This window comes from Biomphalaria glabrata, chromosome 7 (assembly GCF_947242115.1).
Source record: "Biomphalaria glabrata chromosome 7, xgBioGlab47.1, whole genome shotgun sequence".
Taxonomy (NCBI): domain Eukaryota; kingdom Metazoa; phylum Mollusca; class Gastropoda; family Planorbidae; genus Biomphalaria; species Biomphalaria glabrata.
The window spans coordinates 5,690,699-5,718,525 of NC_074717.1; the positions used below are offsets into that span (position 1 = coordinate 5,690,699).

General features: G+C 39.7%; 1 protein-coding gene across 2 annotated transcripts in view; it reads right to left on the minus strand.

The window, feature by feature from the left end:
• Positions 1-2,095: 2,095 nt before the first annotated feature.
• Positions 2,096-27,827, minus strand: part of LOC106069631 (uncharacterized) — a 31,582-nt gene continuing 5,850 nt past the window's right edge. The window contains exons 4-10 of one of the 2 annotated variants that reach the window (XM_056035247.1): positions 25,917-26,109; positions 23,963-24,320; positions 22,641-22,970; positions 6,986-8,233; positions 4,059-4,187; positions 3,099-3,317; positions 2,096-2,507 (exon numbers count right to left, since the gene is read on the minus strand). In XM_056035247.1, the coding sequence (XP_055891222.1) occupies positions 2,335-2,507; positions 3,099-3,317; positions 4,059-4,187; positions 6,986-8,233; positions 22,641-22,970; positions 23,963-24,320; positions 25,917-26,109 (2,650 nt within the window). In that variant the 3' untranslated portion in view covers positions 2,096-2,334. Of the gene's footprint in view, positions 2,508-3,098; positions 3,318-4,058; positions 4,191-6,985; positions 8,234-22,640; positions 22,971-23,962; positions 24,321-25,916; positions 26,110-27,827 lie in introns of both variants that reach the window. The other variant, XM_056035246.1, reaches the window with a different exon arrangement.

Consider the following 27,827-nt stretch of genomic DNA (forward strand, 5'->3'; position numbering starts at 1 on the left):
ACAAGTGAAACTAGTTATTAAGTATATTTCTATTTTGTAATGTCCTGTGGCTAATGTACAGTAATAATTAGTAAGAAGTGAAGTCAGATGATATTAGCCCACAACAGTGAACAGTCCTGCATTTCATGGCACAAACAGACCTCAAGCAGTAACTCACATTTCCAGACTAAAAGTTTCGCTATTTAATAATGTCTAGTGCCAGATATTATTATAATATGTTCTGCACAAGGCAATCTCACATCTTTTCGGCACAAGATATTCTTTCACCTGTACTCCACTAGGTAATATTTCACCTGTTTTGCACTACTCAATCTTTCACCATTTTTGCAACAGATAATCTTATACTTGGTCTCCACTAGTTAATTTTTCACCTGCTCTGCACGAAGTAGTTTTTCACATCTTTTCAGCAAAAGATAATCTTTCACCTGTTCTCCACTAGGTAATCTTTCACCTATTCTGCACTAGGTAATTTTGTCACCTGTTATGCAATTGGTAATTTTTCACCTGTTCTTCAATAGGCAATCTCTTATATTTTTGTGCACTAGATAATCTTTCACTTGCTTAGCATTAGGTAACCTTTCACCTTTTCTACAGTAGGCAAGCTTTCGCTTGTTCTAAAGTAAGCAATCTAGCACGTGTTCTGTGCATCACTTACATCAGTGTTTCCCAAACTATGTTCCGCGGAACCCTAATGTTCTGCGAGACCTCAATAGTTGTTCCACGAACCACTGGAATAATTAACAAGTAGGCCACCTAGTGAACTTATCTCTCTAGAAAAATAAGCAAAGTGTTCCTCTAAATACTCAGAATATGCGAAGTGTTCCTCTAAATACTCAGAATGTGCAAAGTGTTCCTCTAAATACTCAGAATGTGCGAAGTGTTCCTCTAAATACTCAGAATGTGCGAAGTGTTCCTCTAAATACTCAGAATGGGCGAAGTGTTCCTCTAAATACTCAGAATGGGCGAAGTGTTCCTTTAAATACTCTGAATGTGCAAAGTGTTCCGCTAAATACTTAGAATGGGCGAAGTGTTCCTCTAAATACTCAGAATGGGCGAAGTGTTCCTCTAAATACTCAGAATGGGCGAAGTGTTCCTCTAGATACTCAGAATGGGCGAAGTGTTCCTCTAAATACTCTGAATGTGCAAAGTATTCCTCTAAATACTCAGAATGGGCGAAGTGTTCCTCTAAATACTCAGAATGGGCGAAGTGTTCCTCTAAATACTCAGAATGGGCGAAGTGTTCCTCTAAATACTCATAATGGGCGAAAGGTTCCTCTAAATACTCAGAATGGGCGAAGTGTTCCTCTAAATACTCAGAATGGGCGAAGTGTTCCTCTAAATACTCAGAATGGGCGAAGTGTTCCGCTAAATACTCAGAATGGCGAAGTGTTCCTCTAAATACTCAGAATGGGCGAAGTGTTCCGCTAAATACTCAGAATGGCGAAGTGTTCCTCTAAATACTCAGAATGGGCGAAGTGTTCCTCTAAATACTCAGAATGTGCGAAGTGTTCCTCTAAATACTCAGAATGTGCGAAGTGTTCCTCTAAATACTCAGAATGTGCGAAGTGTTCCTCTAAATACTCATAATGTGCGAAGTGTTCCGTTAAGGAAATGGTTTGGTGAAAAACTTAATTACATGAATAGGAAAAAAAAATCATACAGTCTTTCTCTCCTAATTGACGATATCGTCGTTGATTTGACACCATTAAATTAAATTAATTTTTGGCTTTTTAAATTTGAATTTGTGTTATATAAAAAGATCATTCAAAAGTAACTTTTTCTGATTATCAACAAAAATGTTATTAAAGTTTAATCACATAACAGGGTAGAATGTACAAATGTGAAAAAAAAAATGTCAGAACGTGGAAAATAATTACGGAGATAAAGAGTTAATGACACTTTGATTACTTTGTCACAACAGATGTGCAGACTCCAATCAGAGTCCTAGACCCATCCAACTCTACACACGAAAGTGTGTATAACTTCATTTTATCTATGTTTTGACTAAATACTATACCAAAACATCTTATAATAACTGTTTCAAATACTTATTATGATGTAGATCTATATTCAATATGGCAAAAAAACAAACATAAGAGTATAAAGCGTTTATTAGATTTATTAACTTTATTACATCGATGGTTTATTGAAAAAAAAATGTTTTAATTTACATGATAAAATTACATTGACTAATTAAGCGCTGGTTGGGTTTCATGGAGTTGAACTGTTCAATAGTCAAAATAAAAAATATGTTGAGACAGTAAACACATACATTAAGTGTATAAATAACATTCGCACTAATGAGACAATTTTTGTGTGTTGCCAAGCACTTCCTTAAGATGAGACTCTCACCCTTGTGGCTTCTGGCCAGGGGAGACTGTGGTCTGGGAGCACTGTTAAAGGGGAGGTTATCCTTTTGGCTCTTGTGCCGCCCTCCGCGGGCGGACCGAGTATCTCATAGGGCGTAGTGATGCGGATACCGCTGGAAGTGACCTCAATTCTGTCACCTGGAGAATCAGACAGAAGAACATAACGCATTACAAATAGCGTTCTTAAAACATAACTTAATCGCGCAAACACTGTCTGTCTATCTATCTATCTATCTTTTTGTCTGTCTGTCTGTCAGTCTGTCTGAGTGTCTATCTATCTATCTATCTAATTATCTATCTTTTTGTCTGTCTGTCTGTCAGTCTGTCTGTCTATCTATCTATCTAACTATCTATCTTTTTGTCTGTCTGTCTGTCAGTCTGTCTGTCTGTCTGTCTATCTATCTAACTATCCATCTTTTTGTCTGTCTGTCTGTCAGTCTGTCTATCTATCTATCTAATTATCTATCTTTTTGTCTGTCTGTCTGTCAGTCTGTCTGTCTATCTATCTATCTAACTATCTATCTTTTTGTCTGTCTGTCTGTCTGTCTATCTATCTAACTATCTATCTAACTATCTATCTTTTTGTCTGTCTGTCTGTCAGTCTGTCTGTCTGTCTAACTATCTAACTATCTATCTTTTTGTCTGTCTGTCTGTCAGTCTGTCTGTCTATCTATTCAAAAGTTAGCGTGACTCTTTTCCAGTATTATATTTACTCAGAATTTCTTTCACCTTCAGAATTGGGCTCTGGCGTGGTAGGCGGATCCTCCTGGGGGCTCAGGTAAATGGGGGAAGACTTTCTACTGTTTTCTGGAACGTTTTGTTTGTTGACTGGATTGCTCTGTCTTGTAGCTGGGCGCCCCTGTGTCGCGGGGTCAGGGTTCTGCTTTGTAGTGACCGGTTTTCTCGGACTTTCCAGCGGTTCTGTGATGGATACCTTCTTCTGTTTCTCTGAGAAACAATATGCATTAATATTATAAATATTATATATTAATTCTCCTAGATGAATTGCCTTACCAGGCTGACGAGCTCCATCTGCTCGAAGCTCCTGGTTTTGTTGTGCCAGCGCCTTCACCCCTTCCCCTGTTAGAGAATAGCAGTTTCGCCGGGCTTTTATCTAAGCCACACGAGCAGGCCATGTGCTGGACTTAGTTGTCAGAGGCTACTTGAGACGCGTGCCTTTAGGAGTACTTTATAGACAGTGGGAGCTTATCCCCATTGACACCCACTGGCCATGACAACTTTTGATTAATTCTTAATTCTATGATTACCAATATTATGTTATCCTATTCTATCAAAAACCTCGCAATAAATCTAACAGCTAAGTAGAATTAAAGTCGACATCATTTTTAGAAAAAACAAAATTTACATAAAAATAACGACGATCTTGATGGCTGCTATCACTTTGACGTCATTTCTAGCTAACTTTCATGAACGCGTTAGCACCGTGCTGCACTGTTTAGATAGACTAGCAGCTCATTAAGAGGCGCAACTTAAACATTTTATCATAAAACAACTCGCAAATTCCCGACACACAGAATCAGAAAAGCAATAAGCCCCCAACAGAGTCTAAAAAGTAATAAACCTTAACAGAGTGTTAAAGGAATAAAGCTCAACAGATAATAAAAAGAAATAAACCTTTCCTTTAAAAAAAAAAAAGGAATAAAGTAAAGAAATAAACAAAATGTTTACCTGACTTGAGTTGAGAGACATCCCCTCGCAGTGTACGTAACTGACCATAGAGTTCCCCCAGCTGCTTCTCTAACTTGTGCGCCTGGTTCTCTTGATCTCTGCTGCTATCTGTCTGAGACCTGGGCGTATCTGCTGGGAAGAAGGAGACACATTTTTAAAATAGCGAGTTTCTAGAAAAGTCGTTAGATCTGATTTCTGTCCACCCACCCATATACATTCTGCAAGCTTGTAACCACTCTCTGTTACATCAATTATTCCTCGTTTATTCATTAGTACATCCTCTGCCCTTTAGACCACAAGGTCTGAAAGGGGAACTTTTTTTTGTCCTTACTTGTATTCCTTAATGGCATTTCCCCACCCCGTTCTTCATTTTTACCTTTTGTACACTTTTTTCTTGTTCCATCCCCACCCAGGGTAGCCCGGAAGGGGCCTTGTTCGCTTCCCGTTCTTAGCCTATCTAGTTCCACTGCTAGACAATTCCACGAGGGCTCCACGCTGAGGCAACGGGGGCTGAATTCTCCGAGATGGGTAGCCAGCCAGGGCTAACAAGCCACTCCTTTCAGAGGCTTACTGGTTTCAGCTCCAATTTCCTTCGTTCGCCCCTTCTCTCTTTAGTTATATCGGTTTCGCCGGACACAATATTTGGGCCACACGTAAGGGCCAGGAGTTGAATGGTTGGTTGTCAGATGCCGTTTGAGACGTATCCCAATGGAAGCATTTTATAGATGGCGGAGTGCTTATAATCATTACCAACTTCCGGCAATAACAACCTTACGGGACCTGATATTATACAGCCCATTACAAAACAAAAATACATTTACATTCGAATTGAAAGCATCAAAGACATATCTGTGACGTTCAAAGCCTATGTATTTTGAATGGAATACGTAAATAAATATTGAGGTATAAATATAGATCTACCTAGTTACATTACTTTGGTGTAAGATTTATATTACACCAGTGATATCCAACCTTATTCTACCCACGGGCCAAATTAATTTCCTACACCCGTGTCGCGGGCAACATCGCAATATATATATATATATCAATTTGATTGCGTTTTTATTAGAAACCTGCGGATGTAGATTTTAGTATTTACATTAATTTATTCACAATCAGCTATTGAATATCTGGCTGCAGAAATGAGAGACCAACTCGGTTCACATGATGTCTAGAACATGACCAGCAAAGACAGCAGCGGAAATGCCCAAAAAGTAACAATAACAATCTACTCATGTCGCCTAAAACATAAAATTGTATTTTACAAGAAAAAAAATCTCAACATAAGAATAATCACTGGTGATAGAATGAACTCCTTTAAAGAAAGATTTAGAGCCCAAATGTAGGGGAAATTACATTTTAATCTCTCTTGTGTGTGTGTGATTTTCTATACATTTGTGCCGACGTTTAGGCGGCTGGATTGCAACACGTCACGGGCCGGATGTGGCCCGATGGCAGTATATTGGGGGGGGGGGACTATTCGCTTCTGCTGGCCTCGTTACTCTCACGTAAAAAATGTTATAAAGCCAAAGAGGAGAGGTCTGCTTCAATGGTGTAACCGACATTTGGCTATTTAAACAATTGTTGTTGGTTATATTAAACAAGTATTGTCTGTCATACTCATTATATGCATAATGTTTACCCGTATTTAAATCCCCCCAAAAAATGTTCGAAGCTACAATTTAAGTTTATGGTATGGCTGATAGCGTTCGCAATGCCATAATCTGAATCAATATTGATACTGTGATAAGAACTTCCAATTCCCTTGCATAAGTACCACTATGGCTCGCAGATCTACACGACTTTTAAACAAAACGTCATATCTTTGGAAACAAATCATAAGAAAGTTATAGCATGTTAAATCAAAACCGCGTCACTCTTTGAATGTTTATTTAATACCTCAGTGTAGCGAAGGATATTCCGATGTCCGGCTGAATTGTAATTCATTTTGCTTATTGACCAAGTAAAAAAAGATAACTTAATTTGACAGACATAATTACATTGCTTTTGGAGAAAATAACTACTGGCTGTCTAAGTACAGATTTGTAATTGTCGAGAGAGTTGAGTCTAAACTCTTGAAACTCCAGATTCCTTCCACAGGCCTGTCTGGGAGGCGTGGATGCTGAGCAGCAAAGCGCTTGGCTTCCGAACCAGGTTCGAATCCTGGTGAAGACTGTTTTTTTTTTTTAATTTCGGGATATTTAGGTGCATCTGAGTCCGCCCAGCTCAAATGGGTACCTGACAGTAGTTGAGGAAAGCAATAGCGGTTGTCGTTGTGCTGGCCACATGACACCCTCGTTAACCGTGGGCCATAGAAACAGATGACCTTTACATCATCTGCCCTATAGATCGCAAGGTCTGAAAGGGAAACTTTACTTTTTTTACAGGCTTGTCTGAACAATTTTTCGGTTTAGGGTCCAAGCAGATGTCTATAATCATTACACATTACAGTACCTCGAAACCCTAGACGCTAGGAGATAGAGATGAGGTCGAAGGCCGATCACACACCGGACCTACACCTTTTTCCTTTTATGTACCACATTAACCATGCGTGTGTCCGTCACTTACGAAATGGCGCTTTGAGGATTGGCGTTTGGATCATGACAGCGTTGTTGGGGCTCTAGATCAAAAACCTAACAGTGCAAAGAAACATTGTTCTTAGGCATTGCAGCGGGAGACTTGTTTTGCTACCTTCCTCTAACGACCATTTCCAACCCAACACCACTTTTCGGTTGGGTGTCCATTCACCTAGTCTGTACCAATGAGCCCAAAAAACGGAACGAAATATGAAAATCAATAACTTATCCTTCGCAATTTAGCATCAACCATTGTCCCTTTCATTGTCTATAAAATAAAAAATATATATTTAAAAATGTGAATTGTATACTCTAAAAACCCAGAAAAGAGCTAGATCTATTTATACCAACCGTGTTTCTGGGCCCTCAAAGCTGCAATATCGTCTTTCAGAGTTTTCATTTTTTGCTGAAGGTCGCTAGTTATGTAACCCAGAGGGGCGTAGCTCTCCTCTTTTGAAGTCTCTAATGGAAAGTGAGTCTCGTTCAAATTCGTTGCGACGAGAGTTCGGCGAGGCTGCTTATTTTTGTCCTGTGCGCTTAATTTCTCTTGCGCGTGACTGAGATCTTGTCCATAATATCCCGAGTTCTCATCATTCACTTTCTTTTTGATTAACGACACCTTGTGAGATTGTTCCGGAATCTTGCCTGCTTCTGCTTTTTTGTTGGTTTCTCTAGTTGTATTGTAGTCACCAGCAGTTAAAACGTCTGACGATGTCTTATCAGCAACTATGTTCTGATGTTTGGTACTTAAAGTTTCATTTTTCTGAACATCTTTGTCTGCTTTGTTTTCTTTCTCGTGCATTGCTTTAACACCTTTGTTTGTGCTCTTTGTTTTTAAATTGTTATTAGTATTATCCAAAGACGCTGATGCTGTTTTGTCAAGTAAAAGTGAATTGTCCCATTTTGATTTTCTTGGATTTTGGAGCTGTTCTACTTTAGATGTTGCGATGCTTGTAGAACTGTTCAGCGGTTCACTTCCGGTCTTTTTATTAGTTCCATGTTTGTTGACAGGTTTCGTTTTGGTGTGAGGTTTAAACTGAATGTCATCCCAAGTGTCAGGTTGCCCGTGAATATGCTTTTGTTTAAATGTTGTATTCAGTTTTTGTTGTGGTACTTTATCTACAGAAGAATTCGTTTCGTTGATTTCGCCGGTAGAACTTTCTTTCGGTGCATGACGGGATCGTGGTGACCCGGAAGTGACGAGGTCGTTGTCGTCGAACGTTAAGGACCCAAGTAGACTGGACTTACTCTCTCGTGGCAACGGGTCGTGACTCTCGTGAGTCACACGGGAGGTAGCGTTTTTAGTCTTGGCTCTTTTGACCTCTGGCTCAGTCCAAGGCTGAGATTTCCCCCGTTTCTGGGTATTGGCCTGGACTGACCACGGGTTGGGAAGTGGATCGCAGTCTCTATGAGTTGTTCTTCGCGGAGCTGAACTGAAAGGGACCATCGAAGCGTGTCTGTCAGTGGGTCTGTCAGTGGATGTATCGTGTACTTCTGAGGTTGCCGGGATTTGTCCAGTTCTGGAAGTAAGTATCTCAGAAGGCGCTTCTTCTAGCTCTTCGCCCACCATTGACCAGTCGGACCGGGTTTTGCGTCCATCTGAAAACATTAGTGCAAGTCCGAGTCAGTAAAAAAAAAAAACAGTGAAAGACTAAAAACTCTAGGCAGAGCTTCTAGGCAGCTTTGAGAGGCTCAGATCTAGCTATAAAAAAGAGCTAAAATAAAGCTAAAAAATTAGACGAAATTTGACAAGACGACCAGAACATCATCGCTTTGTGCTACATAACTAAACAATTTAGAGCTAAATGTCTAATGACAACATTTTTGTTTCGTCTATTGTAAAAAAAAAAAAAAGGAGAGATATTTAAACAATATATTTATAAATAGGAAAAACTAATGAGAAATAGAATGTTAAAAGTTAAGAAATATATTATGATACAGAAGAGGTAAATAGATATGATAAAAGTGGCGACCATCAACAGCCGTGTTTAAAAAGCCTCCTATTGCTTCATTATGAGATGTTTATAAGGAGTGCCCCAATTTATTTTTCATAGATCCTTTTTAAAAATACTTCTTAAAGATCTCTTCAGGCCACGATTTCTGTACTAGGTTTTCCGAAAAGGACGCACATATTTCATAACCGTTTAAAGGACCGCAAGCATTTTTTTTTACAAAAAGTAAAGTTCCCCCAATTAAAGCAAAGATGATGCAAAAGTCACCTGTTTCTGTGGCCGTCATTTAACAAGGGTGTTATGTGGCCAGCACAACGACAAACCGCCTTTAATTTCCCCAAACTAATGTCAGGTATACTATAGGGCTGAGGGGACTTGGGGGCGCCCTAAAGATCCCGAAGTTCAAAATTTCAGTCTTCACCAAAATTCGAAGTCAGGACCTCCTGTTTAGAAGCCAAGCTCTTTACCACTCAGCCACCGCGTCTCCCTATGCATCCGTTATACTATATCTGAACAACTTTCGTGACGAGCATCGTGCTGAGACAAACCCTGGTGGGAAGGAATTGGGCAGTGTGTCTTAGGCTCTCCGAGTCCCGTGTAAGGAATAAACTGGGGCATGAACGAATTTTCTCTGTCTCTGTCTCTTTCTCTCTCTCTCTGTGTCTCTGTGTGTGTGTGTGTGTCTCTCTCTCTCTATCTCTCTCTCTCTCTCTCTGTCTCTCTCAATTCCTTGTTCCATATGCTAGGACCAATTTGTACAAAAGCTCCTTCTTTTCTAGTGCTATTAGAGCATGGAATCGGTTGCCTGAGCTAGCCAGGAACACCAGTGGCTTGGCAGAATTTAAGTCTTCGAGTAACATGCGTGACTAGATTGAAGTAGGAACACGCGTAGGACGAAATCATCTTCTCTTTGGAAGTAACGTCTGTATTTTATAAGATAAGACCTTGTTTCCTCTCGTGCAAGACTCGACAATCTGTGTCTTCGTCCTCTCTATACAGTGACAGTATGTCTAGTCCTTCTCAATAGCCCAAAGTAGGACCAACTTTGAACTGGACTAGGGCTGTCTTGTGATCTCCGATATAATTGCCACCATTTGTAAGACTCCATGCTGAGATACTATATTGTAGCAAGCGCCAGTTCTATCATTTACAAGACTAGTTTTACTGTTATGGAGTTTGTGTCTGCGTTTCTATGGTGACAGTGGGAAGCGGTTAGCGACTGGTTGTGAATGGTGCAAGATAGGTGGCAGTGTCGTCATTTGGTCTTAGTTAGGGGATACGACTCCAGAACGTGAGACTGAAAGGTTGTGTTATTGCAGTGAGTTAGATTTTGTTAAGAATATTGTTGTAAATCTAAGGCAGGCAACTCAACGAAGTTTTACAGTAAATAAATAAGTGTGTTTATACAACAGGACAAACACATAACAGCCTTTTACATCCCAAGAGTCTTGTTCCTAATTCTACCAGTCCTTTCACCAGCAACCTGAATACGGACCAACGACAACCTTCCCCGATTCGCTCCAGTTCCCCACCACAGTTTTGAGTCAGCACAAAGCCCCTTAATTTCCAACAATTCAACTCTCCACAATCACGTGATACACTGTTCTTTCCTCTGTCCAAGCGTTTTCCTGTTCTGGTTCAATAGTGCGCTCGTACGCACCACAAGCACTGGTGCAAGGCATTTATTTAATCTCATATTAACTATATTTTGTCTATTTTTTAAGTTTTATTTCGTATTGTTCTCAAGGAAGTCATTCAAGTTTTTCAACTTTATTAGTCAAGATCATAGACATAAATAAATATAGACTGGCCGATTAAAGAGTTTTATGAAACGAAAATTTGTGACTTGCAATTTTGTGTACTTTATTATACAGCATTTATGAGCAGTATAAAAGTTATGTATTCATATCTATTTCAGCCACACACCTATATATACAGGGGCGTAACTAGGGATTTGGGGGCCCGGGGGGATTGACCTCTTTGGGGGGCCCCTTGCATTTTGACATTCGACATATGACATGAGCTAATGTACGCAAAAATATATAAGCCCCAAATCAAATTGGTTCAGTATATCAGTAAACTTAACAAAAAGTAATCATCAAGACTCTTTTAATGAATAATACTGTTGTTTATTAGTTAAATAATGCACAAGTGACAAATCTCAATTAATATCGCTTCACGTCGTGCATTCTGTGCAGCAAAGACATCTATACCATCAACTACATCGATACTTTCTAGTATTTGTGACTTCACTGACATTAAAGCCATGATAAGCCTTTCTTGCGTCATTGAGCTCCTGAGATAGCTTTTGATGAACTTGAGCTTTGAGAATGATCTCTCACATGACACTATGGAAGTGGCCTGTGTTAGCAGCATTCGGAGGAAGTTGCAAAGTTTGAGCACACGTAATTCCCATATGAAGCCTGTTTCCTCAATATGTCTATTGGTGATTGTATAACTGGTTTGTTAATGAAAAGTGCTCGTGCATCAATGACATCATTGAAAAAGCGATTTGTCATTTATTTCATCATACAAACAGGAAAAGTAGCACAGTTTGTCATAAGCGGGTCTTCATCTAATAGGTGTCTTGGTTCAAGAAGAAACCCAAAGGTATCCATTTTCTTTCCAGCCTTTGGAATCTGCCCTTCATCTCCATATGAAATCTGTCCAGCACTTCTGTCGCAACACGTTTGAATTGCAGTTCTTTTGACAGTCCTACATTAGAACTCAACTTCCCATCAAGTCTTTTCTTTCTTCTGGTTGTTTTGATTACAGGGAATCCATAGTATTCACTACCTTCTTTTGCTTTTTCGATGGATTGGGGTTTTGTCAGTTTCTCATCATTTTGCAGAAAGTATAAAAGGGTACTAATTTCTTTAGCAGCTTCCCGTATAAGCAGTCCAGACTTTTGTAGTTTCTTCTGAACTATATTAATTGGGCGCATGAGCTTTGACCAGAATTCAAGATAAGCAAAAAATTCTTAATTTTCCACTGCATGAAGAAGATTCTGTGCTAATATTATATGGTATTACGTCATTGTTGGTTGTTTATGTTTTGTGCGAAAGCAAAAGGATTCCGAGCATACAAAAGTGGGAAAGATCCATATCTCGTTATGCTCGAAAATAGAAATACTCCGATAAGTTGACAACTGCTGACGAGTAGAAGACTAAGGGAATCATTCCAACTGATCCCAAACTATTGAAACCATCGGTAGCTGAAAATGCAGAGACATTACTCAACGAACGACAGATGAAAAGCAAAGTGAAATACGATGCAAAAGCAAGACTACCTAAAGATTATTCTGTCGGAGAGTTCGTCTAGGTCAAACATGGCAGAAAGCAGCTGTCATAAAAAACATTCAGCACCCAGATCTTACATCATAAAGACAAACGATGGAAAAACATACAGAAGAAATCAATGCTTTTTGAATAAGAGTTTCGATGAAGACATCTCTGGGTGCTATGATACCGATGAAGACAATGAACTGCAAACTGTTGGAACAAACGAAACAAACAGTTATAGACCAACGTCTAGAGAACTTGTGCCAGTCAAGACAACGAGAAGTGGACGAATTGTAAAAGTTCCTATGTATAGTAGACAGGGCCGGCCTTAGACCACTGCAGCCTATGCGGTCGCAGTGGGCGCCGCGCTTTCATAGGCCCCGCGCTAATTCCAAGTGTACATTATTAAATTAAACCATTATAACGTATTGTTACGAATCTCACTATCCAGGCTCTCTGCAAACTGCACCATACACCACCAACTTAAAGAACTTGACAAGTCAGGGCTCCAAAATAACGTAAAGGTTTAATGTCCATAAATAACAGCCAATACTGTACAATTGGCAGCACGTAGAACAGTACAAATAGCTCTGCGATAACAAATATCTCTCCGATAACACCGTTCCGCCGTATCAAGTCTTGCACTGGCCTCTCCGTCTCGTTCCGGGCTTGCACTGGTTCAACAGTTCGGCACTGACTTCACACACTTGGGCTCGTTGTGTCGGACTCGATCACAGACCAAGATCAAGACGCCGTTCGTCTCAACTGTACTTGCCAGTACTCCGCACTGAACCGTCGTAATGCTCCGTACAGAACCACACCGTTGAACTGTGCTGTAGTCGACCGTGTTCTGAACTCCTGTCGTGAACCCGCTTTCTGAACCGTCTTGACTGCGACACCTCCGCTCTTTAAATAGGGTCCCTACTGGCCTTCTAGAACCGGACAGAACGTCGCTCGACCATTCTGGGACGCTCCTGAGCTCTGTTCACGACGCCGATCCTACTCGAACCTTCATGTTGTTAACTCGACTCGGCCGATCGTCGTAACTTGTCACGGCTGACCGCTCGTCTAGCGCTGGCCTGGGGCGATTTGCGTCGGCTGACTACACTCACACCACCATCTGTGCCACCACCAGGTTTATAACAGTATATAAAATAACAGGGTTTTCGCGACCTCCTGATTTTCCAGGGCCTCCAGGAAGTCTCAAGAAAAGGCAAAATATACGATAAAGTCCTGAACTTTTTTTGAATTTATTTAAATCTCCTGAAGAATAGACGAAATTGACATTTTGGGGTGCCAATAAATAAAAAGTGGCATTGCGAGCTTTCATTAGATGAAAATTAATTGCAAAGACGAAAGTAGGCCTATTTTCTAATTCAAAAAAATAATTTTGACATTATGCTTATCCCTACCCAGACTAGGCTCCGCGCGATCTGTTTCGCATATGGCCCCGCAAATCTAAGCCCTGCTAGTAGATATCACTCTTAAGAACTTTAAAGGAAGGGTGTGATAATAACTTCAAAAGGAAGGATGTGCTAATATTATATGATATTACGTCATTGTTTTTTGTTTATGTTTTGTGCAAAAGCAAAAGGATTAGATGTAAAAAAAAAAAAGAGTTTCCATTGGATAGTGGAAAGATGAATAGAGGGGTAATAACTCGAGTGTGAAGTTTAATTCTGAAATTATAGACGCCAAACCCGAATAATGGACTATTTTAGCATTATTAAGAATAACTTTTAGATCTGTTATACTCGATTCTGTAAATTTTGCTTCAAGGTTAATTAGTGTAGCCATACAATACTTGCCATTTAGATCTATTATTAGTAAAGGTAACAAGATACCTGGAACTCGCTGTATATCATGCAGTTTTATTCGTGGCAACAACGTTTAAAATGTAAGAATAACTTTAAAAAAAAACTTTCATCTCTGTGGGAAAATTTTTTTTTTTAAATGTCAACAAAGTCAACGTACTGATAGACCTAGATCTAGTTTTAGTCTTTGTGATAAATTTAATCCATAAATGTTGAAAAAAAAAGACACCCGTTGACACTATTTGTCAATCAAATATATTAATTTATGTATTTACAAATAAATTTCGGACACCCATTTGGGGCCCCCCCCCAGGTGGGGGCCCGGGGGGATTTTAAAATTCTCCCCCCCCATCCCCCCCCCCTTAGTTACGCCACTGTATATATATATTGTAAATAGGGAGGCAGTGTAGTTTTGTTTATACTCTCTAAGAATGAAGATCATGCAATTTTTCATAATTCGGAAATCCGAATACAATAGAAATACATGTTTTCAAGTTACATGAAGTTACTTCCTTCGGCCAGTCTATATTTATTTATGTCTATGGTCAAGATATAATACGCCTGCATTGGTTTAGTTGTCTACCAGCTGTTTGGTGCTACTAGAAGTCAACAACCGGCAACAACACCTACGAAATTGTTTCTGAGCACCTTTTCTCGTCTTCCAAGAAACAATGTCGACATCTGAGATCGTGAATCTTTCAGATCCTAACGAAGCACCAAAAACTTTTGGCGCCAAAAACAGCGGCACCAAAACGGTCACTGCGCCAAAACGGTCACTGCGTCTAAACAGCGGCGCTAAAACGGTCACTGCGTCAAAACGACCTTTCCTGAAACGGCTGCGCAAAATGCGTCCTGCCTCACGGCGCATCAGGAAACGGGATGTCTATAAAAACCGAAGTGTGCATAAAAACATTCGAATAGTCGACTTAACTCTTTCTCTCCTAACTGACGATACCAGCGTTGATTCCACCAGAATGTGGTAAATAATTATGGAGAGAAAGAGTTAAAATCGTTTGAACGAGCTAGGCGAAATACATTATCTGTTAAGTTTACATAATATATTATAAATAACTTGTTATTATAATTTAAAATTGTTAGGGAGACTACTCAGACCAGAAAATTATTTTTAACAAATAGAAAATATTTTGATTAAAAAAGAATTTAAAAAGTAATATATATATATCAATACAAATAATAATCAATGTAAAAAAAAAGTAATTTGTTTTTTAAATGCGTGATTTAAATACCTAAGAAACAGATATATGCATTGTTGATAAACTACTTCTAATATATATATATATTATATTTATAATTTATAAATTTACATTCTTTAATTCCTATCAATCACAATTCCTTGTAATTGAACCTATGAATTAGCCTAACTTTCTACCAAGGCTAATTTCAACTCTTAAAATACACAGAGTGGCGTGCGAAGAGACTCAATAAGCCTTGGCCCACAACCCGTGGAGTAGCACCCAATGGCGCGTTGGGTGCACTTGGGCCAATGGATCATGACCAATAAGGCCCACATGAGCTCCTGGGGTAAAATCAGGCTAGCATCATCTCACAAGATTGTTTCGTGATCTGGAATATCCAAAGAAATAGCAATCAGAGAGATGTTTCTAGATTTTCAAATTTGTGTGAACCGGACGTGGCTGAACAAATACTTCAAGTTATAAGAAATCACCATTCATCTTTAAATACATACTGCTGAACAACTGCTGAACAACTGCTGAACAACTGCTGAACAACTGCTGAACAACTGCTGAACAACCGCTGAACAACTGCTGAACAACTGCTGAACAAACGCTGAACAACCGCTGAACAACTGCTGAACAACTACTGAACAACCGCTGAACAACTGCTGAACAACTGCTAAACAACTGCTAAGCAACTGCTGAACAACTGCTGAACAACTACTGAACAACTGCTAAGCAACTGCTGAACAACTACTGAACAACTGCTGAACAACTGCTGAACAACTGCTAAGCAACTGCTGAACTACTGCTGAACAACTGCTGAACAACTACTGAACAACTGCTGAACAACTACTGAACAACTACTGAACAACTGCTGAACAACTGCTGAACAACTGCTGAACAACTACTGAACAACTGCTGAACAACTGCTGAACAACTGCTGAACAACTACTGAACAACTACTGAACAACTGCTGAACAACTACTGAACAACTGCTGAACAACTACTGAACAACTACTGAACAACTACTGAACAACTGCTGAACAACTACTGAACAACTGCTGAACAACTACTGAACAACTACTGAACAACTGCTGAACAACTACTGAACAACTACTGAACAGCTACTGAACAACTACTGAACAACTGCTGAACAACTGCTGAACAACTGCTGAACAACTACTGAACAACTACTGAACAACTACTGAACAACTACTGAACAACTGCTGAACAACTACTGAACAACTGCTGAACAACTGCTGAACAACTACTGAACAACTACTGAACAACTGCTGAACAACTACTGAACAACTACTGAACAACTACTGAACAACTACTGAACAACTGCTGAACAACTACTGAACAACTACTGAACAACTGCTGAACAACCGCTGAACAACTGCTGAACAACTGCTGAACAACTGCTGAACAACTACTGAACAACTACTGAACAACTGCTGAACAACTGCTGAACAACTACTGAACAACTACTGAACAACTGCTGAACAACTACTGAACAACTACTGAACAACTGCTGAACAACTGCTGAACAACCGCTGAACAACTACTGAACAACTACTGAACAACTGCTGAACAACTACTGAACAACTACTGAACAACTACTGAACAACTACTGAACAACTACTGAACAACTACTGAACAACTGCTGAACAACTGCTGAACAACTGCTGAACAACTGCTGAACAACCGCTGAACAACTACTGAACAACTACTGAACAACTGCTGAACAACTGCTGAACAACTGCTGAACAACTACTGAACAACTACTGAACAACTGCTGAACAACTGCTGAACAACTGCTGAACAACTACTGAACAACTGCTGAACAACTGCTGAACAACTGCTGAACAACTGCTGAACAACTGCTGAACAACTGCTGAACAAATACTGAACAACTACTGAACAACTGCTGAACAACTACTGAACAACTGCTGAACAACTACTGAACAACTACTGAACAACCGCTGAACAACTACTGAACAACTACTGAACAACTACTGAACAACCGCTGAACAACTGCTGAACAACTACTGAACAACTACTGAACAACTACTGAACAACTACTGAACAACTACTGAACAACTGCTGAACAACTACTGAACAACTACTGAACAACTGCTGAACAACTACTGAACAACTGCTGAACAACTACTGAACAACCGCTGAACAACTACTGAACAACCGCTGAACAACTGCTGAACAACCGCTGAACAACTGCTGAACAACTACTGAACAACTACTGAACAACTACTGAACAACTGCTGAACAACTGCTGAACAACTACTGAACAACTACTGAACAACTGTGGACCAAACGCTGAACAACTGCTGAACAACTGCTGAACAACTGCTGAACAACTGCCTGAGTCCACCCAACTCTGATGGGTACCTGACTTTAGATGGGGAAAGAAAGGGCGGTTGGTCGTTGTGCTGGCCGCATAACACCCTGCTCGTTAACCGTTGGCCAAATAAACAGATGACCTTAACATCGTCTGCCCCATAGTTCATAAGATCTGAAAGGGGGACTTTACTTTTATTTTACTGGTCATTGGTAGGCTCATTACATCGTCTTTTAACTGCTTGCAATCGCATGGAGCGAAAAATATTGATGAGCATCAGCTTCATTTCTTACTCTCAAAACCATTTGTCAAAGGATCAACTTTTTTGTAGATCTTCTCCAGGTCACTCACAGCTTTATGTAGCTCATAGTCTAATATCTTCTTATCTTATATAATACAGACGTTACTTCAAAAAGAAGATGATTACGTCCTACTCGTCATGCATTTAGACATGCATATTAACCAATGACTTAAATTCAGCCAAGTCACTGGTTTTCCTGGCTAGCTCAGGCAACCCATTCCATGCTCTAATAGCACTAGGGAAGAAGGAGCATTTGTACAAATTTGTCCTAGCATATGGGACAAGAAATATACCGTTATCTTTGTGTCTTTCAGAGTATTTTATTAAATTTTGTTTTTGTATTTGAAGATTATGGTTCAGTGTTTTATGTATAATTGCTAATTTACTTGGAAGTCTTCTATCCTGAAGGCTTTCTAAATTTAGTAATTTTACTAAAGGTGTTACTCTTGTCAAATGTGAATATTCGTTTGTTATGAATCTCACTGCTCTATTTTGTGTCTGTTCCAGTTTCCTAATGTTTTCTTGAGTTGAGGGGTCCAAATCAATCTCTATTATTGGCCTAACCAAGGTTAAATAACATTTTAGTTTTATGTTCTTATTTGATGTATAGAAATTTCTTTAAATAAGCCCTAATGCTTTGTTTGATTTTTTGATAGTTTCATCAATATGTGGATTCCATGACAGTTTTTCATTTATTATAACACCTAAGTATTTTGCGTTTTTAGTTTGTGTTACTAGTTTACCATGTATAAGATAAGTGGAATTGATTTGGATACACATAGCTTATTGTGTTACAAATTGGTTCAATAGACCTGATGAAGCTTACCAGACAACTATACTCTATTTGAAGACTAAAAACCAGAAAAATATAAGTCATGAACTTTTTATGGGAGGGTGGGAGAAACCACGTTTTCACCCCTGTACACCCTATCTCAATATACTGTAATATATATTTTTTTCACTTTTTAATATCAAGTAAAATTAGTTAATTACAACTATTTAATTAAATAAATGATTATATATTTTACTGATTCGTTTTTTGTTTTGTTTTAACAATGAATACTTATGCAAAGTTTCAACTTGATTCGAGAATGGGAAGTGGGAGAAATAACGTGTTCCAAAAATTTAAAACCATTTGCATAAATGAGTTTAAAAATATGGTACATTGTGATCTCCCCTACTAAATAGCCTCCCGTTTTAGTTACTATTAATAGTGAATAGTTGTAAAAGTGGTTTAGTTTAGGAAAAAAATGCTTGCATAAGTGATTTAAAAAAAAATAGTTTTTTTCGCTTTTACAAAAAAAACAAAGTTTCAAAGACAGTTTGTATGGATACACAAACTCAAAATCGGCCCACGAAGTGGTCCACCCAGGCAGGTATCAATATTTTCAGAAAGAGCATCAGAATGAAATTTTATCAAATGCAAATGACAGAGAAGAATGGAGAAAGAAGGTTGACAGATCTTGTGTGGTGCCACAGCGGTCCAGCAGACCAAAGGATAGGTGAAAGTGAATGTGAAGTCACATGTGAGCCTGGACTAACTGATGTCTTATAATGAATATCTAATTGATCTAACTGTTTTGTAAAGGGTCAATCTCTTATTCAAATCCTCAAAAAAAAAAACAAGAAAAAAAAACATTTCCTTAAAAAAAAAAAATTCCTTTAGTTATGTGTTCTATAGTTGTAGTGTAGCACTGCAGTTTACGCGATAATATGAAAACCTACTTATTAATTGTTGTTTTAAATTGTCCAACTAATATGCATACTAAATAGATTTTTTTCTCTTAAAAAAAAATAAACTTTATTTTTGGCTAAATGGAGTAGTTAGTAGGACAGAACTTACAGAACGTAGCAATACAAATGTAAAAAAAAAAAATTAACAAAAAGTCTAAAACCATTTGCATAAATATGTTAGAAATATGGTAAACGGTAATGCCCCATACTAAGGAGCATCCCGCTTTTGTTACTATTAATGGTGAATAGTTGTAAAAGTGGTGTATTTTTATGAAAAAACTGCTTGCATAAGTGATTTTTAGAAATTTTCGCTTTTCGAAAAGAAAAAAGTAGCCGTTGCATCAGAACTTTAATTGGACTAAAATATTATGTCGTCTGATTTTCACTATCTTTTCTAGTTTACGAGATCTAAATGGGACGGACGGACGGACAGACAAACCACACAAAACTAATAGCGTCTTTTCCCCTTTTCGAGGGCCGCTAAAAACTAAACTTACAATGTCTCTATTACAGGAAGCATGTTAGTAAATCAAAGGCTGATAAACCTGTAAAATGTAAAGTATCATGCTTCTCGGATGAAACGACTTTTCGCAGTCGTCCTTTTCAGAAGATAATCACAAATTTTGAGGATCCCTGGGTTAACAGGTTTGGCAAACATTCATTCATTAAGGAGGTTGTCAAAAAAAAAAACAAAAAAAAACTGGACATCCCACCTACTAGTGATAGTAAGTGTATGTGTTTTGCGTGGCTGGTAGTGCAGTGTGTGTGTGCCTGTGTATGAAATGACCAGTGGACCTTGAGTGTACATGGTTGAGTGAACAGCAGTGTGTCAGGACTGTGTGTAAAAGGAAGTCAGTCTAGAGAACAAGTGGCTGGAGTAAAGAACATAAATAGAGACGAATAAAATCATTGTGTTTATTGAAGCTCTTGTTGTTTTAGTGAGTCTATTACGGGAGCCCTAGTGTATTGACCTGAGGAGGTTGGAGCCCTAGTGTATTGACCTGAGGAGGTTGGAGCCCTAATGTATTGACCTGAGGAGGTTGGAGCCCTAGTGTATTGACCTGAGGAGGTTGGAGCCCTAGTGTATTGACCTGAGGAGGTTGGAGCCCTAGTGTATTGACCTGAGGAGGTTGGAGCCCTAGTGTATTGACCTGAGGAGGTTGGAGCCCTAGTGTATTGATCTGAGGAGGTTGGAGCCCTAGTGTATTGACCTGAGGAGGTTGGAGCCCTAGTGTATTGACCTGAGGAGGTTGGAGCCCTAGTGTATTGATCTGAGGAGGTTGGAGCCCTAGTGTATTGATCTGAGGAGGTTGGAGCCCTAGTGTATTGATCTGAGGAGGTTGGAGCCCTAGTGTATTGACCTGAGGAGGTTGGAGCCCTAGTGTATTGACCTGAGGAGGTTGGAGCCCTAGTGTATTGACCTGAGGAGGTTGGAGCCCTAGTGTATTGACCTGAGGAGGTTGGAGCCCTAGTGTATTGACCTGAGGAGGTTGGAGCCCTAGTGTATTGACCTGAGGAGGTTGGAGCCCTAGTGTATTGATCTGAGGAGGTTGGAGCCCTAGTGTATTGATCTGAGGAGGTTGGAGCCCTAGTGTATTGATCTGAGGAGGTTGGAGCCCTAGTGTATTGATCTGAGGAGGTTGGAGCCCTAGTGTATTGACCTGAGGAGGTTGGAGCCCTAGTGTATTGATCTGAGGAGGTTGGAGCCCTAGTGTATTGACCTGAGGAGGTTGGAGCCCTAGTGTATTGATCTGAGGAGGTTAGAGCCCTAGTGTATTGATCTGAGGAGGTTGGAGCCCTAGTGTATTGATCTGAGGAGGTTGGAGCCCTAGTGTATTGATCTGAGGAGGTGGAAGCCCTAGTGTATTTATCTGAGGAGGTTGGAGCCCTAGTGTATTGATCTGAGGAGGTTGGAGCTGTGATAGTAAGTGTATGTGTTTTGAGTGGCTGGTAGTGCAGTGTGTGTGCCTGTGTATGAAATGACCAGTGGACCTTGAGTGTACATGGTTGAGTGAACAGCAATGTGTCAGGACTGTGTGTACAAGGAGGTCAGTTTAGAGAACAAGTGGCTGGAGTAAAGAGCATAAATAGAGACGAATAAAATCATTGTGTTTATTGAAGCTCATGTTGTTTTAGTCTATTACACTACTATTTCTGAGTGAGTTTGAGTGGTTGAACCTCCGAATAAAAAGTCGCCCCATAATCCCTTTACTCACTGGTAAGGACCAATAGCACGTAGGCATGTCGTGAGTCGTGACGTCAGACCTGTGACGTGTCAAAGATCTATTGGTCTAAATAGTTCACATGCTGCGACGTTTCTGATCAGTAGCCAATCGACCGCCTTTCTCCATCTCTCTCTTTTGCCTTGAATAGAATCTCTTTCAATGACTCTTCTCAGGTGTGAATGTAAAGTAGATAAGGCCCTAAGCTGTTTGAGCCGCTTGTAATCAACTTAAAACAGTTTTTAATTATTGTTTAATGATTGAAAATATCCTTGAAATAATGTTAGCTTAGCTATAAGCTTATTTTGCCTATAGGTAAACCCAGTACTGACTGTTCCTTTATCCGTCTGCCTCTTTTTCTTTTTCCTGGTACTGTGCCCTGAAGGAGGGTCTTTGCTAGCCACGAGTGCCATACATTTTAAGGTGTTTTTTTACAGTGTTTTTATGGTCATTGAGATGCCTAATTGCTTTTGTGATGCTCTTTTTAGTCTTCTCGTTTGTGATGCCATCTTTGTGTGTGATGCCTAAGATCCTTCTATAGCATCTCTATTTCATTGCTATGATCCTCCTCTCTAGCTCTGCAGTCAGCGTCCAAGACTCCCAATCATACAAGAACGTGGACATGACCAAGAAGCGCGTCAGTCTGATGTTAGTGCCTTTCTATTTTCATGTTGTTTCGAGTCTTGCATGTGCAGCTGTGGACTGAGCAATTCTGGCCATTAGTTCAGGTTTGGTGACCACATCTGAAACGATTGCTCCAAGGTATATTAAACTACTGACACTTGCCAGTTTTAGTCTTACATGATGAATGACCCGTTTGAAGTTCATGATGGTTTTTTTGGTAGAATATTTTGTGTGATTTGATTCCACAAAAGAAATCATTTTGTTACAAAGCTTATATCAACTCACTCTTGTCTGTTTGTCTGTATGGTAAAAAGTTTGCACAAGTTATTTCTCTCACACCTGACAACACATTTTTTTTATTCTTGTGTTGTCAAGTAAAAGAAATAATTGCGCAAAATTTCAGCTTTCTCCGAGATTGTGTGTGTGAGAAATAACGTGTACAAACTTTTTCTCAGACAGACAAACAGAGTGAGTTGATAAAAGCTTTGTGAAGAAAAAAAAACAGCTTTTAGTTAAATACCTTTGATAGACCTGGAGGTCGAGAGTGCCGTGACGTCATCGTGAAGAGCCTTGACCTCCTCCTGCAAGTCTCTGAGATGCCTATTGAGCTGCTGCGCCTCGATCACCTTGTAAGCTTTCAGCTGCTCAGGGCTCAGCATCACTGTCATCTCTTCTGGCCCCGGCTGCTCGTGGTCGCCGGGCGCTGGGGTGTTGATGATGTGCTCCTGCTTGGGTGAAACTGTTCGCTGAGGGGGATTGGGATGCTGCTCTTTAACAGACTGATCCGGAGGAGTGGAGTCACTGGGGCGCTCGGGGCGTTTGATATCGTCGGTGAGTCTGTCTCTGTTTCCTGAAGTACCAAGTGTCAAGGTTAGAATTTGGCGCGATTTTATATTCAAAAAAGCTGATATATATTTAGGCTAATCAAATTTTGTGTAGCAAAATTAATCGAATTATTACCATTCAGTGGTTTAACACCTGCTGCATAGTAAGCTTATCAGGAAACAAGAGAAATAATACACTTCCCTTTTTATCATCTTCTCCCTTTTGTTATTATAAGTTACACCCCTTTGAAATTATAAGCCTAGCCCATGAGCCCATGTGAGACATTATTAGATCCACCCAGGTGGTGTAATTAGCTCCCCCATGTGATATTATTAGCTCCACCCATGAGATATTTTTTTAGCTCCACCCATGTAATACCATCAGCTTCACCCATATGATATTCTTAGCTATACCCTTGTGACATAGTCAGCTCCATTCATGTGATACTATTAGCTCCACCTATATGACATGTTAGCTCCACCCATATGATGTTTTTAGCTCTACCCATGTAACATTGTCAGCTCCATCCATGTGATACTATTAGCTCCACCTATATGACATGTTAGCTCCACCCATGTGATATTTTTTTAGCTCCACCCATGTAATACTATCAGCTCCACCCATATGATATTCTTAGCTCTACCCTTGTGACATAGTCAGCTCCATCCATGTGATACTATTAGCTCCACCTATATGACATGTTAGCTCCATCCATATGATATTTTTAGCTCTACCCATGTGACATAGTCAGTTCCACCCATGTGATACTATTAGATCCACCTATATGACATGTTACCTCCACGCTTGCGACATTATCATCTTCACCCATGCGGCCTTATCAGCTATAGCCTAATCAACTCACCAAGACCGGATTTAGAATTGATAAGGCCCTAAGCTATTTGAGATGTGGGGCCAGTTGTAATCAAAATAATGCAATTTATTTCTTTGCTTAGCATAGCTATATATAGTTTTCCGCCATAACTAAAAATCTCTAATTAGGTCAACTAATGCACTTGCCTTGCCGTAAAGCTGATTTCAAGTCATGCATGTCCTCGTGTAAATATTTCAGCTCATCTTTCAGAGTGTCTAGCTGTCTTTCTATGTGATTCAACTTGGCGGGCTCTTGAATCAAGGGGGATAATCGTCCACTAAAATTCATCCCTTGATTGGTCACTAACGGGTAATCAGGGGGAGACAATGGAATAGTCAAAGGAATCGGGTGGGACAAAGAGGAGTTATACCCGGCTGAGAATAGACTTAGTGGTAAGGAGCTGTGCAGAGGGTAGTTGTTGTAGTCTGATGTCAACGGAGATTGTCTTTTCCTGAATGTAGGCAATGTCTGGAAAGAACTTGGCGTTGTCCTGCTGAGACTCTCCTGAAAAAAAAAAGTTTACTTATTAAATGTATGTTTTTTCTTTTTAATCAGTGATTGATTGGATTTAGTCTTAATCTGAGAGCAAATGAAACCTGTTTTGGCAGACGAGACTTGTTAGCAGACGAGACTTGTTAGCTGACGAGACATGTTAGCTGACGAGACATGTGAGCAGACGAGACTTGAGAGCAGACGAGACTTGTTAGCTGACGAGACATGTGAGCAGACGAGACTTGTTAGCAGACGAGACTTGTTAGCTGACGAGACATGTGAGCAGACGAGACTTGTGATCAGACGCGACTTGAGAGCAGACGAGACTTGTTAGCAGACGAGACTTGTTAGCTGACGAGACATGTGAGCAGACGAGACGTGTTAGCAGACGAGACTTGTTAGCAGATGAGACTTGTTAGCAGGCGAGACTTTAAATTTTGTATCTGGAAGTGCTTTCGCTTTTTCTAGAAACTATACCCCCCGGACATGCTACACTGCCTCATAATGGCGCCCGGGTGGAAACGATCGTAGGAGGAAACGATTAGGTCAAAGGGTAGCAAAATAAGACTATCGTGTGGGTGCCTATGGCGTGCGAGAGCATCCTCATTGCACTGAGCGGAGTTGTAAAAAAAAAGCTCCCACAACCTTGTCAACAATCCTGACGCCGTTCCTTAAGGGGCGTTACATAAATGGCGTGTGCTGCACGGTTAGCCTATTATAGAAAAGGAAAATGGCTGGCTTCCCGGTGTACGCGACTCTTGCCGCGAATCTGACCCCCCCCCCCCGCCAGACAGAACAGTGTACACTGTTCTCATTCAGACCGGTGAGAGGGAGCTCTTGTTCACTTTTGCTGGTCTAGAGTTCGAAGAGCGCAAGGCTCAACTCTGTCTGACAGTTTCAATAAGGAGCTCAAGCACAAAATTAGTAACATAGTTTTATTTGGGACCAAAGTGCGATATTCTATAAAAGATATTGAAATTGTTCAATAAATGAAATGTTCTTTCCAAATGTCAAACGTTATGTTTAATACTTTAAAAATCAATGCAGTCACCTTTTCTAAAACACAATTTTCAAGAGTAAAATAGATTGAAAAAGTTGTGCGTTAGAGCGGTAGCGAGCTCTAGGCTATTTATCAAAGGTGGCTCAGGTTAGAATTCAGACCTTAGCTTAGTTGTGGTTGCGTCCAAGAATGAGATTTGAGCATACTGCAGCTTAACCCTTAAAGTGCTGAGCTGTTTTACACTGAGTACATATATAAAGGAAATCGCAATTCTGATGTTTAGAAGCTAAACTACCACACGCGTTTAAAGGGTTAAAAGAAGTACTTTCCAGGACTGGGAGACCAATAGCAAATTGGTCATAAATAAAACACTGAAACATTACTTACTAATGAAAATAACTTAAAAATAATACTCAGAGAGACACAAAAAAGTTAAAGGCTAATTTCCTATTCCATTAGCTAGGATGAATTTGCATAAGTGCTCCTTCCTTCATAGTGCCATCATGGAACGAGATGACAGAAGAAAAAAAAACCTTGCAGACCAAAAGACTCTAATTAATGAGTAGGTGTATTTTTGGATGCTATTGTAAAGGATGGTGTTCACTTACCCAGTCAGTCAGAGGCCGTTCTGACCTCATGCCAAACTTTAATGAACGCTCAGACTCTAGGAGCCTCTCGCAAATGCTCAGATACCCCCGGGACTGCAAGACTTGGAGAAAAGCCGGGTAGGCATTCTGACCTCGTCTCTGTAACGTCTTGACCATAAGCCTGGTCACAGCTCTATCGCCTTGACCTTCAATTCTGTCACAGAAGAAAAAATATGAATACAAAATTTCAAAACTACCCGAGCAATTTATAACCGAAAATAGCAATTGCTTTTTGATTTGTTAAAAACTATTTTCCACTTAGAGGTAAAATGCTTGACTTTCGAACCGGGGCTCCCGGGTTTAAATCCTGGTGAAGACTGGGAGTTTTTATTTCAGGATCCACCCAGCTCTAATGGGTACCTGACATTAGTTAGAGAAAATGAAAAAGCTGGTAGATCGTTGTGCTGGCCTCACGACACCCTCGTTAACTGTGGGCCACAGATACAGATGACCTTTACATCATCTGCCCTATAGATTTACAAGAGACGCAGCTTAGAAATGTGATTTTACAGTGCTAAAAAATTGAGAGAGAAAAAAAGCTATGGTAATACTTTTTCCATTCATAGCTTATCAGTACATTTTATATTCTTTACACCGAATACAGCAAAAAAAAAAAAAAAGCTATTTAGAGTTATCTGCCTTAGATAGGAATCTCCAATGACCTCGCAAAGCCTACTTTTCACAGTAAAATCAATAGCCAATATTCCTACCTCTTTTAAATTGGTAACCCAAAAATATGCGAGCTTTAAATCTATTCTAAACGGAACTATTGTGCAACATTGTTCACACAAACAAGTAGAAATGAACATGGGCGATAACTTTGTTTTACGACATGATATGTTGAAACAAAAATGACATTGCTGTCAGTCCAATTAGGCCAGTTTTCATTCTTATGCCTGTATTTACATTTTGATTTTCAAGATCCAGTTTACACCCAAAAGACATCTCTTTAAGACATAAAAACACGGTAGGAGGAATGAAGGGTTTGGTTATATGTGGAAGCGAAGGCGCTTTAAATTTTAATTCCACAATACTAAAAAAGGGAATAAAACTTGTAAAAGGCTGGGTGCTATAGAATTTTTTTTTGCTATCATCGGACCACCTTATACACCAAAAAGCTAACTATTTATTGAGTTGCCTCCTCTTTTAAAAATCTAACATCTCAGTGAAGTGAAAAAAACTTAACAGGCATAAGGAAAAAAAGAATACTTTCCAAAAAGCAAAAACAAATAAACTTTATCTCCCTTTCTGCTATCTAAAACAAATTAATATATTAGTACTAAATGATTGATTTATTTTGGGATTGATTCGTGTATCGTTATCGACTACGAATAATTATGCAGAATTTTTACTTGATCTGAGAATGAAAAGTGGCGCGAAAAAGCGTGTGGAAACGTAATAAGGGGGGTTACATTTTTTAAAATTTTTTTTTTAGACAAATTAACCGCTATGTAAAGGAAGGACAGGGTGTTGCTGCGGATTGTTTCCCTCCTCTAGTTTACTCAAATGGATGGAGGAAGTCTTGAATCGCCTCTTTTATAGCGTTCATAAGACAAAAGTACCGCCCGCCCTCTCTCTCCTGGAGTGTTAGGGAGCTACGTCAGTAAGTATTTCTGCGACGTTGATAGGGCTTCTCTTTAAGACTTTTCCACCGAGGCCACGGGGAGCTGCTATTACTTCCATACACCATAAACACCGAAAGAGAAAAACAAAAGTTTGTAAAATGTTTTACATGTTTCGGATGTTCCTTCAGAGTTGAAGATAGTTTACTTCCTAGTCCAAACCTCCAGCAGGACGACGGGGGATGTGAGCGGGCAGGGTTTGAACCCTGGACCATCGATAAATTCAAACGACAGTCCAGCGCGCAAACCG